At 46.5% G+C, this 12,752-nt stretch overlaps 1 protein-coding gene across 1 annotated transcript in view; it reads left to right on the top strand.

Annotated features, from left to right (window-relative positions):
* Positions 1-4,022: 4,022 nt before the first annotated feature.
* The window catches only part of LOC104494338 (acetyl-CoA carboxylase), a gene marked incomplete at its 3' end in the record, with an annotated part of 117,946 nt that continues 109,216 nt past the window's right edge, over positions 4,023-12,752 (top strand). The window contains exons 1-2 of the mRNA XM_010137154.1: positions 4,023-4,065; positions 5,980-6,232. Coding sequence (XP_010135456.1) covers positions 6,006-6,232 — 227 coding nt within the window. The remainder of the gene's footprint in view (positions 4,066-5,979; positions 6,233-12,752) is intronic.

The following is a 12,752-nucleotide window of genomic DNA, read 5'->3' as shown; positions in this document are numbered from 1 at the left end:
CGTGCGAGTAAGTTAATTCACAAAAAAAATCAACTCGAGTGGGTTGGAGCCACCGACTCGGCAGAGGAGCGAGCGTGAGGAGCGTGAGGCGCTTGCAGTGCCAGCGTGGGCATCCCCCTGCTTTATGCTTCCTCCAGCCGTCCCCCGTGGGATCTCAAGGTCTTGAGGGAAGAGTCTGGGGCCTGGTTTTCCAGAGGGGCGAAGGAGAGCCCGGGGAATGCCGTCTGGAAGGTGCTGCTGGGCAGCTTAAAGTTGTAGAAGCAGATTTGCAGAACAAACCGAATTACTATTCTTGCGTCTCCTTTCGTGGTGCCTCTTAAATCTTCTTGAGAAAGTTTTATAATGAAATACACCCTGTTAGCAAATCCAAAGTAAAACTGTGCTCTGTTCCAATGTAGGAGGTGGCAAATACTCAGCAAACCGTTTGAGTTATGCCCAATTCTGAGACAGTGGGGTTTAGACACAGTCTTAAGTGTTTTAGCAAACTGGGATAGCTGTAAATACAGACCCTTTTCTTGTCTGGAAGGTCTGTTTGGAAGTGACACAGACATCTTGTACCTGAGGAGACCCAGGAAACAGACACTGCGCTTGGACGTTTAGCTTTATGCGTGTAACATTCAGTACGTCTGAAAACTACCTACATACCTACCTAGAACTTCTGTGGACATACGGTGTGTGAAGTACTGTTCAATACGTTGGACGCGCTATGATTTGCAGGGCGTTTGGTGTTTGCTGGGAACATTACGGGGAGGAGGGGAAGCAGCACCCAGTAATTGGCCGGGGGCCTGGCTCAGGTGGGGCAGGGGGGATCCTGGCCCGCCTGCTGCTCAGAGGGACAAGCTGGCGGAGTCTTGGGGCCACGTGAGTCTTGAGGCGGATACTGGGCTGGCAGGACCGGGAGCTCTGCAGGGATGCGGTTTGATGCTTGGCCCGTCGTGGTACAAAGATCCTCTCTTTGCCTTCGCCTGGTCTGGAAACCTGCTGCCAGCCCTGGTATAGGTGAATGTGGGGCTGATTGTCTGTGTTCAGTAAAAGCAATGAAGTAGTTAACTTGTTGCTCAGATACCGTCTGTTTTTACTTTGGTTTTACCTTTTTGGTTCCACCTGCTTTTGTTCAATTAGGGGGGTGAAAACACAGACCCCCATTTCATTGTATTAAAATTGTTGATAAGCAATACTACAGATCCTGAGCTTTAAACAGGAGACCTTTACATAAAACTACTCTCATTCCTTTCCTTTTTGTGTGGCTTATCGATATAGTAGAGGTGCTACTGGGAGTCTGTGAAAGAACCTACAACTCATGTTCACTGCAGTAATAATAATGTTCTTTTCAGGAGTGAGATTGTCTGCAGAACGAGGTGGTTTGAAAAACCTAGAAACTTCATTTCCAATTGACACTATGTAAGTTTTGTGCCCGTGTGTATATCAACCATAATAAGAATTATCTTCAAGTAAAACTGTTATATAAAGTTCTGAGGTTTCATATTTTTACATGCACATTTCACTGTCAAGCCAAACATTTTACTAATGACAGTTGTAGAGCTGCGGAGAAGGGTTTTGTTTCACCTCAGGCAAAACCAGATCTGTTACTGTTTGCATTTGGATTGCAGAGTTTTCCCTGCTTGTAGCGTGTCCACGATTTGGGTCTTAAATACCTTGATATCAGCAGAGCTGGGGAGTTGTGAGAGCGCTGTGTGTCCTCAGGCCCCTGATGGCAGCTGATTCCTTCAGGAGGAGAGAGGACAGCGGGCCACGGCTTCTGTAAGGGTTCAACCGTGATTGAACATCCTTCTCTAAGCGAGCAGGCTCGGCGTGCGCGATGTTACCTGCCATGAAGTCTTTGCAGAGTGGAATTCTCAAGCTGTATCCGTCCATAAATTACAGAGGTTTTAGCAAAAAGTTCTCTCTGTGCAGAAGTCGTCTTGTTTGACAGGCTGTTGCAAAAACGACTGTAGGGGCAGGCTCTAGTTTAGGCAATGTGGGTTTTAGGGTCTAGTTCAGCATTATTAAAACAAACGGTGCATCTGCTAAGGTTAGTGTAGTGGCTCATGAGCATTGTCTCGGTGCTGGGTTACAAACTGCAGTGAATGCAGCGTGCAGAGGTTTGGTGAGACTTGTGCGTTCAGTTGGCAGCACTGAGAGCAAAAGGCTTCTGTGAGGAGATCTCTGAGAAAGATGATGGGCCCCAGGCAATGCTGAATTTCATTTAAATATGAATAACGAATTCCAGCGTGCTGAGAACAAGCTGAGCTGGTGTCTAATTCAGTGCGATGTTGAGTTACCAGCTGATTGCAAAACAGTGGTGGAACTCATGACTTTGGGACGGGGCTACGAGGGGTTGGCAGTGCATCGGTAAATGGGCTTGAATGGGGCTTCCTGCGCAATGAACTGCTTTTGAACCCAGTTGTACAAACAAGAGGTTCGAGTCAAGTTGTTTGATCCTGGCATTGAGGATCAGGAGCCTTGGCTTTGGTTGATGCTTTCTCATGGAGTGTTTGAGTGAAACGCTTCACTGCCTGTGCCTCTGCTTCCTTCTCGGCTTAGGAAAAAAACCAGGTTTGTAACTTGCTTATTAACATGTAAGGTTTTGAGATTAGAAGAATTTTTTCTTCGTTAAGAAAAGGTTGAAGCTAGTTTGGCTGTTTCCCTGATTCTTCAGCACTGATAATTGTGCTGACAGCAAATCCGTCTGGATGAAATTCTCGAGGAGTGATCTGATGCCAGGCTAAATATACACCTAAATATTGTCTTCATGTTTATATGTGCAAACAAGATTAAACATTGATTAAACATTGATTAAACTTTGTGCTGCCTGAGCTCTTAAGTCCTGCCCAAGCACTTCGGTTAAGGAAATCTTCGCATGTGACTTCGTTTCTGCGTGTCACCAATAGGTATCCAAACTTTGCAGCCATGCTTCCCCTTCTTCTCCAGCTCTGCCCCTGATAAAGGCAGATCGGTTCCCCCCTTTTAATGCCCAAGTCAGCCAGATATTTGTGGCTCTTCAGTCATGAAACGGTACGTCTCTCTGTAAAATGAACTGCCTGTGGCCCCAGTGAAACTGGAGGTTGTGGGAGTAGTGATGTCAACACAGGGTTTGATCTAAATAATTCAGTCCGGTACGTTCATGGTAAGAGCGCATAAGCCAGTCGGATGGGTTTTTAATTCTCAGTTACTGATGAAAAGAGGCAACGTGGTGTTTAAGGATTGCACTATCTATACATTCCCTGTCTGTGCTCTAATTAAACTGTAATCAGATCCCGTTTGTGTTATAGCGTGGTCCAGTTTTGCTTGTCCTGGGTGAAAGCTGTCGTGTTCCTATCAAAGCGATTATGCTGCATCCCTGTACTTGGCATAACATGGCTGTGATTAGGAGGACCGATGAGGTTTTCCCACCGGTTTAGGGTGTCAGTGTGGCATGAGAGTTAAGGGTAACAAACCAATCCTTTCTGCATAGTGAAGAACCTGCAGAGCGAATGGGACCCCAAGAAAAATGTTGCCTTGTCTTGTCCTCGTCTGTTTTGCTGTGTCACAGTTAATTTTGCAGGTGAACTCTTGGGATTTTTCATGTAAAAACGTGGTGTGTCAGCTGTGTCTTCTAGCCCCCAGTTTCTCACAAGATATTTAATTATCACTGGGATTTACTCCTGACCGTCAAATTCAGCTGACATTGGCCAGCAGATTTGGAAGGTGACGGAGAAGAAAAGTTAGTTACAAGTGGATAGCACCGGCACAAAGTGTAGATTCTTCTGGTAACAAAGCTCAGATACACGTGGGGTGCTCAGGTGTGTGCTGACACACTGCCCGGGAGCTGCCAGCATGATGGACCGGCAGGAGGTGCCACGGCTTGACTTGGGCATCGCAGGTTCCGTTCTGGGTTTGCTCTGTGCCCCTGCTCACGCCATCTGGGCTGTTTCATACCTGCCGTTTCATCATGACGATGATTGGTGTAGTGGGGAAACAACGCGTAGAGTATTCTTCATAATAATAGTATTTATCTGTTCATTTTTTTCTTTTCCAGTTCGTTTTGGAAGTGGATAACTGCGCAGATTGCAAGAATCACAAGAGGTCAGTGCGTTCCTGATGTTACGGCGATGTGATTTCCGGCTGTATGGGGTTACAAGTACATCAAAGTCAGGCAGGGCAGAGCATATCAGATGGTTATTCCCCATCCCAGCTGTCTTTGTGCTGTGAGGTGCCTCTTTGTTTGCTCCATCTGTCATGCTCTTTCTCATTTGTAATTATTATTATTATTATTATTTTAATTATGAAGGAAATGCACTCATTCCCAGCACTGGATTTTTGATACTCTGAGTTCCTGATATTAAGAGAGTCTTCTCTCGATGTAATGATTTTTAGTTGGAAAATGGAGACCTGAAGTTCTGTGTTTTCTCTGGTGTCATGCCTCTAAGTTTCAGTGTATTACCGTAAAGTAGGAACTGCCCCCACATTGACATGGATTATCTGGGACTGAGAGGTTAAAGTCAGGGTGAAGCTACAGAAGGTGGCTGAGCCAGTCTTGCAGTTCACTGCTGCCAAAAAGGGGAGGTTTTTCTTCTGTCCCCATCATGCCTTCGCAGCATCTTCCCACCTTGTCCCTTTGCTGTTCCGATTCCTCTCGCTAACCTTACAGGAAATGATCTTGTCTCTGGTGATTTTGAGGAGTCAGACCAGGGGAAGCACCAGAGCTGGTGGCGAGTAGGCAACGTGAGCACGTAGCTGGGGCAGAGCAGGGAAGAGGCGGGTACGAATGGAGTGAGGCCCCTCACTTTGCCAGGAGTGGGTTGTGAGGGGTGTTAGGTGTGTTAGCATCATCCTGGTGGGGATTACCCTCAGGCTTGAATGAGCTTTGAAGATCGAAGCCTTCCTAAAGCTTGATCTTTCCAGGTAAAGGATAAAGCAGATGGCACACCAGTATGTGGAAGAAGTTTAAAATTAATTACTGCTGTGCTAGGCCTGTTGTATAGAGAACTCTTACAGAATTGGTTTTTATAAGATATTCAGTTAATCCTATAGTTGTTCCAGAATCTGTGGATGCTTCTCTAAGTGAAAACTTCAAAATTACTCCCTTTGCCTCTGTGGAAACTTTTCACACCATTAAGCCCAAAGGAAGCCATTCTGGCTTGAGATGTGCTTGAGCGCTTGGCCTGGGAAGCTGACTGTATGTTCAGCCCGTTCTTTTGCCCAGATGTGTGCTGTGGACCACAGTTGGAGGTGAGCTTGTGTGCTGAACAGGTCTGAGGTACTGCCTGCCCCCATCTGGCTGGCGGGCTGCTGGCCAGGACACTGAACCTGCTCCCCAGTGTTTGGATTCCTGACAGAATCCTAAGAAACATGAGGTCTTCTGAAAAAATGCAGGAGATAATGTGTCTTGCACCTGGCTAGGGCTGGGAAAGGAGTGGTTTTGACCAATGAAATCCATCATTTGACAAGCAGTAACTAATGCTCTGTGCAGTCCCGTCACAGCAAGTGCCTGCCTTCAGATGCTGTTGAAATACACAGTTTTAATCAGAGACAGGCTGAGGTTGGAAGGGCTTCTGGAGATCATCTATTCCCACTCTCTGCTTAAACAGGGTCAGCTAAGGCAGGTTGCTGAGGACCATGTCCAGTCAGGTTTTAAATGTCACTGATAACTAACCAAACACAGAATAATGGTAAAACAGCAATTCTGGATTTCTAGTCATGCATTTGTTTGTGATGGGGTTTCTTTTTCCATTTAAGTGCCTGTTGCAGCTTTGTCTGAACTAGCAGCAGGTTCTGCATCATATCAGAATGACCAGCTGCTTTGATCTCTCAGTCCTTGTGCAAACAGAGGAGTCAATGATTATAGCAGAACTAGCTATTCTTGGTCCGGGACTGCTGTCTGGGTTCAGCTGTGGTGTTTTCACATTGCATTTCCTACCAGAAGTGAACCTTGTTTTGGCCTGTGATAGCCGGTATTAACCTCAGGTTTTGGGTTTTGTTTTCTTTTGTCCCTTACAGTGCTGAGAGCCCAATTTGTAGGAGCCATGGAAGAGTCTTCCCAACCCAATAAATCCCTGGAGACGAACCCTCACTCTCGCTTTATTATTGGCTCTGTGTCAGAGGATAACTCAGAAGATGAGACAAGCTCCTTGGTGAAACTTGATCTGCTAGAGGAGAAAGAGAGGTCTTTGTCACCTGTGTCTGTCTGCTCGGATTCCCTTTCAGATCTAGGACTTTCTAACGCTCAGGAAGGCCTGGCAAGCCATATGAGGTATGGATTAAATAGTGCTTGGATGCCGTCATCTGTCTTTTTACCCCATCCATGCGAAAGAGAATCCAGGGTTTGGCCTCGAATGTTGTTGTTGTGCTGAGACAGCTTCCAGCATCCTGTTTCAAACTGGCTTCTTGTGTGTTTACCTTCTGTTTTCCATTGGTTTTAATGAAATATCTGTGCTTCAATTCTGTAAGCACCTTTCAGACATCTCAGCTGTTGAGTCTTGTGGTGGGCTTCCTCAAACTGCCCATCTTGTCCGGACTTTCACAAAATTCAGATGGGCTGACTGAGATCGCTGAAGTATTTGCTGGTGTCTGTTTTGGATGGGCCATGTTTGTTGAGGACAAGGATATTATTTGCTCGTTTTGTCTTTGTATGGGATTTGCTGCTTTATATTAGCAAACTTGAAGGGGATTAGCTTTCCACAGACTGCCAGTTGTAGGAATATGATCCAGCAGGTAAAGATCTAGCCCCGTAACAACAGATATTTTAGGAACAGAAGAAACTGGATGAATTGTTGGTGTGGAAATAAGCAATAGAATATTAAGAAAATCAAGCAACTTCTAGGATGCTACCTGGCATCAGAGAGCTGTAATGCAATAGTTCTACAACCTTGAGCACCTCTGTTGTAACCTGCTTACTTTGGCACTCTCTTCTGAGGGTACTTGACTTTCAGTTAAATCGGAAAGAAATGCCAATTCAAATAAAAAAACTTACAGCGTTGTAGGCTGTTTTTCTAAGATAAAGTAAGGTGAAGTGTAGGAGCTTTCCAGGATGGTAGTCCCTTTCGTCAAACATTTCCAAATAATGTTTACAGATGGAGAAACTGAGACAAAGACAAATGCAACAGCTCGCCTGAAGTCACTCTGTGACAGTGAATTAATGGAACATGGGTATTCTTGCTTCCAGTTACAATGGTACAATGCTTTCAGAAGTGACAAGGATGAACTCGTGGGGAGTTCTGTACAGTTTGACTAGTGGGTCAAACAAAGTGCAGGTTCAAGGGAGCACATCTTTCTGAATAAGTTGCCAAAAATCTTTCCATTTGCTGGTTAGTTTCACACAGAAAATTTTGGTCAGATAGAGACAGAGATAGCTTGTATTGGAGGTGAGGGGCTTAGCTGCAGAGAAGTCCTTCTCGGGGAACAATTATGTCTAAAATCCAGAATTTAATTGGGTTTGCGAGTGTACCTGCAGTAACAGGCATTGCTGCTTCTGTCTTGCTTTTAGATCCCTGCAGAGAATGACATCCCAGGGCCGGTGCACGAAGCAGGGATGTGTCAGTAGACTGGGTTGGCACATGTTCAGTACCCGAGATGTGAAGGTCTCCTGTCTGAGCTGGAGAACATCGCTGAATGCCCTATCACCTGCTGGGGCTGTGCTGTCTGATCGATAAACCCTGGGCCAGCTCTGGGCGGGCTGTGTGCCAGCTCTGTATCTGAGCATGCAGAGTGTGTGTGCGCTGTGCTCTTCCATCTATCACCTCTTCGATCTTGTTAAGTGTTGCTAAAGATAGTCTTGCTGGGACAGGTTGTACAATACGGGCTTCTGAACCACTAGAGATCTATGAAGACCTTTGGTTGTGCTGGTTGGCTGCTACTGTACGGGACTGAGAAAGCCACGCTCTGATAATGAGCTTGAAATTGGTCTGGGGAACACCAGCACTTCACAGCCGTGGAGTGTTGGGAGAGTAACTGTGCGCACTAAAACCTTCTGATTCTTTTCTTGCTTGTAGTTGTGCTTCGTTTAAAGAGTATCAGTAATAAAAGTCCTGTACATGCCCTCCTCAGTGTTATAGCATCTAACATGCAAAAAGTGTCCTTGAAGAAAGTACTTGGGTACAGTTTACAGCAACAAAATTTACTCTCTGTTGCATTTTGCACCTTTAGATAATAAACCCAAGTGTGCAATTTTTTCTTGATCTTTTTGCTTCCAGGCGCAATTGTGCTGTCTTTGAGTTCAGAAATGTCCGCGGGCACTTCCAGCCAAAGGATGCCATCCTGATGGGGTGCCAAATTTGCTAAAAATGTGTACTAAGCATGGTAAAGGATCCTTCTGAGCCTGAAAAAAATCCTTCCCAGTGCAACTGGTTGTGGTTGGGAGATTATACTATAGAGCATTGATCTGGTAAAATTATAAGTGTGCTGCAGTTTTGTGTAGAAGTACAAGTGTGCTTTGGTGTTGGCAAGGCTGATGCTTTCACTGCCGCGTCCGAGACTGGTCCAGCTGCGTCGAACAGGACTTCTCCCTTTCTGAAATGCTCGCTTTCCGATCTGCGGGGCCACTGCTGGAGTTGAAGGCTCCTGCTCCTGCTCTGCTGTCTGTGCTACCAGTTGCAATGGTGCCGCGGAGGTTTTTGCGTAGGATTTGCATGGGTTTGTACCTTGTGGACCAGAGGCCGTTAATGAAACTGGGGTTGCGTACTGCTTGTTGAGACATTTTCCTTTGCATGTGATCAGTCGCCGTGGGCTTTGCAGATAGGGGAGAGCGATCCTGTGGCCTGTTTCCGCAGGTTATTGAAGTAACACTGCGCATCTTCAAGGAAGCCCTGCCAAACCTGAGGCTTTCACTCTCTTTTGCTGCCAATCCTGCCAGGGAACAATGCTGTGATTCGCATTTTGAGCTTTATCCACCTGGAGTGAAAAGTTGAATTTCTTCCCATGTCTACTGAGAGAAAGGAAGCTCTGAGGGGTTCTGGATTCCCCTGTTTCTGCTCACACTGGTCACCTGCGAATTGCAACTTCTGTCTTCTCTGAAAGCTCCTCTTTTTAGTGAACAACAGCACTTTACAGGACTTTTCCTCCACGCACCTCTCAGATGCAGCATTCTTCTTGTTTTGGTGTAACAGATATTTTATTCCCTTTTACCTCAGTTAAGGTGGGAAACGTCTCTACATTCAGTAATTTGTAGGGAGATTTTGCAGTGATTTGCTGGCTGAGATACCACAGCACTGACAGTGTCTCCTCACTTACTTATCTGATATTTCTAATTGAGAAGATAACAAAGTGTATTCCATGTATACTTCAGGGGCTGCAGGAGATGCTGTCAATGCTTGCAAAAAAATCTGGGAGAAGAGGAAATGTCATTAAACCTGTTTTAGGTAGAGAAAGGAAAGAATCTGCAGGCCAGGGAATAAAGTGGATCTCGTGACTCTGTGTTGTAACTCTGTTGGTGTAACTAGCAGCTGAAATGGGCTGCACTGTGCTTTTCTGTGCTGGATTCTCTTCTCTAGGTAAAAACCTAGAAGTTGTCCAAAATCTTTCATTTATCTCTTTCAGTGATAAATTTTATGTAAAACTCCTCCACCTACCCCCTTAATTCTGGCCGTTTTAAAGAACGTTCTCTCAGATCAGATCTGTTCGACACCTGAGCTTTGTCAGAGGGTGCCGGGAAGGCTCCTTGCCAAAGACTGGGTTCTGCTCTCGGCTGCAGAGCTGTGTTTTACTGCTGTTGTTGTTAACTTTTATCCTGGTGGCAGAGCTTGACCTGGAGAGTGTTAGGCTGTTGCTACACATGGAATTTTGTATTTCGTGAGCATGTGAAAGTAAAGATCTTTCAGTACTTTGTGGTTTTAGGAACTGTATATCAATTGGATTTAAATTAGGATTGACATTTGGGTGTTTTGGGGGGGTGAATATTTGGTGCCGTGGGTCTAAGTGGAAAGGGCATGAAGAAATGGGTTCTGAAAGATAAATCCGAAGGAGAAAGAAGGAGATTGGAGCATGGAGGAGGCTGGAGGCTTGTCTGAGGCAGAATACCTCGAAAGGAACAGCCAGAGGGAATGGGTTATGTTGAAGAGCCTCAGGAGTGAAGTGGTTTTGATCATAGCGTCGAGAGTGTGTGACACAGAGATGCTCAGTGAGCTCTGAATCATCAGGTTCCCTCCCGTAGTAAGAGCTGTGGTGTTGCTGTGGAACTTGCAGGCACTGCCTGTGATTTGGTGTGTGCATCCTATGGGTAGGGTCCGTGTAAAGCGTGTGCAGCATGGCAGATAGAAAGCCAGATAGGAGGTTTCGGAAAAGAAAATACCTGACAAACAAATGTCTCAGCACTTAAAATCTGCCTCCATTGCAGCTGGTGGAACTTGGTTATTTGAGAGGAATCCTGGCAGCTTGTGCCCATTTGGGCTGCACATTTTTGGAACCAAAGTTACTGCTTTAGGCTAAAGACCTGCCTTAATGGCTGTTCAGACTCTGCCGTAGCAGGAAAGTGGAGGCATTAGCTGGGGAGGAGGGAAAGGGCTGTTCTGGGGTGTTGTGTTCCATCCTTTATTTAGTTTCCTGAAATCCATTTGACAGAGCTGGGTCAAGTTTCTCCTTTTTTTTTTTTTTTTTTTTGATTTGTAGGTTGAAGCACTGATTTCCGGCAGTGTCTGCCTTCAAGCCAACCGCTCTGTCTCTTTAAAATTGCAGGCAAAAACTGTCTTTGAATAGTCCAGATTGCTGCTTCCAGTGCCCATTACCCAAGACACAGCGAACCAGTTACGCCAGCTGCAGGGTTCCGCGTTGCTCGCTGGACTAGGTACATGCTTGCCCTTTCTCTCTGCCTTTTTGTGCGAGAGTTTGCAAGGGCAGATTGAAAACTGGAGCAGATCTCACAGATGCTTTGACTGGCTTCGGTCTAACCCCCCCCAGTTAGATTCACGTTCTCATCAGCACGTGCATATTTACGAAACATAAAGCCTGAGTTGGTGATGAGCGCTGCCCTTTCTCCGCACCCTTCGCAGGCCTAATCCGGAGCGGGGAAAAGCCCTCCTTTCCCGGGCGGTGTGTGTGTACGCGTGTGTATGTGCTGCAGCCTCCTCAAAGCTGCCTTTCAAACACGGCAGCTAATGCATCACTGCCTTTGGAATAAGCCGCTACGTCACCGATAGCGCTGGGCATGTTCCAGTGCTGGGATCAATGCAGGCTCCTGGCTGCGATGTGCGTCAGGTATGTGTCTGTAGCGACAGCTTTGTTGCCCGGGAGGCTGGAACGGCGGAGGAGCGCGCAGGCTTTCCTTTTGTCCGACAGCAGGCCCGGGGTCTAAGGAGGGGGATGGTTTTCGTGCGATATTTGCCGTTTGTGTCCTGAGGAGCGTTGTGTTTAGGAAATGAGCTCTGTAGAGTGGGTGTGTTTGAGGGTGAGCGTTGTGTCAGAACCACGCAGCCTCGTGTTGCCTGTTTTTGTAGGGATGTTGCAGCAAATCGTGTCCGTTGATTTTGCAGCAGTGAATTCAGCTGGTAGCAGGCATGATGAATGTTTCTAACCAGTGCTGGAGCTGCTCCTCTAACATCAAGCTATGTACGTGTAGGATTTGTTTCCTTGCAGCTGGAATGGTCAGGAACTGTTTGGGTTGGGTGCTGTGGATCGGATTTTTCGGAGCCCAGGCAAGTTTCTGGGAAACCGTTTTCACAAAACCTGAGAAAGAAAACTTCAGTTATACTGTGTATAAATAATTATTCTCAAATCAGGATCAAAACCTGAGGAAATCTAATGGAACCATAGATCATGCAAGTATTTAATTTTGAAGATGATGGAATCTGTCTTTTTCTACATGAAATACACTTCCGATAGAGTCACTGAACGTCTGTTGGGTTTTGCATCTACGCAGTGATGACCTGAAAAGAGAGCGGCACAGATTTTATCAAGCAGAGTCTGTAGGTTCACAATTCTCTGCCGTTATGATGGATTGGTTGGAACTGGTGAACTGGTGGGTTTGTGGTGGCCTCCCTGCGGAGGTGAAGAGAAGCAGGAGCCTGGGGAGCCTGCGAGAGCAGCCTTCCATGGCCAGAGTCATGGTGTTGGGGTGTGGGAGGCAGGGACCCCAAGCTGAGCTGGGATCTGTACTATACCTAGCTAAGAGGTGCCAGGGCTGGAAAATATTTCAAGACAAGTTGCTTTTTCTTACATACTTCTGTTTTAGAATGAATTACTTAGGAAGTTTCTGGTGTGCTTCACAGCTGGGTAGTTTGAGCAGTTCTTCAAAGGCTGACAGGAGGGGAGGCAGTTAGCTATTAGGTAGATTTATAATGTCGGTGTTTTTTGTTTGTTTAAACTCTGCTTTTTCCCTGGAATCTCTCGTCTCTGCTCTGGTGGTGTATTTCCCCTGTGACCTCCTTCTTCACTGCCACAGTGTGTCGCTGTCCCCTTTACCCTTCTGCGGACAACACTTGAGGAAACTGGCTCCGCGCAGAATTGTTTGACACATGGCATTTGCTGCTGTGCGTGGCTCCCATCGCCTGTGCTATTCTTAGTCCCCTCACCTTGCCCTTTGGGGCTCAAGGTTGCGCTCTGTCATCAGGGTAATGCGACACTTTTCCTCTGGGCACTTGTTCCTTTCTTTGAGTGATCCTCTCCGAGTGATTGCCTGGCTCTTGCGCTGGGACCGTGCGTGCTCCACGTAAAAGCCGTGCTCCCTGGCTGTGGCCCTGTGCCCGGACAGACCCAAACGTTGTGGAATTCAGCAGCGTAACCCAGCTGCTGTGCCTAGTTCCAGCCCAGGTTTGATCATCGCCGTATTGCTGCAGTCATTGCTC

This window comes from Buceros rhinoceros, unplaced genomic scaffold (genome assembly GCF_000710305.1).
Source record: "Buceros rhinoceros silvestris isolate BGI_N320 unplaced genomic scaffold, ASM71030v1 scaffold12455, whole genome shotgun sequence".
Taxonomy (NCBI): domain Eukaryota; kingdom Metazoa; phylum Chordata; class Aves; order Bucerotiformes; family Bucerotidae; genus Buceros; species Buceros rhinoceros.
The sequence above is the reverse complement of the archived record's forward strand: the minus strand, read 5'-3'. Positions and strand labels throughout refer to the sequence as shown.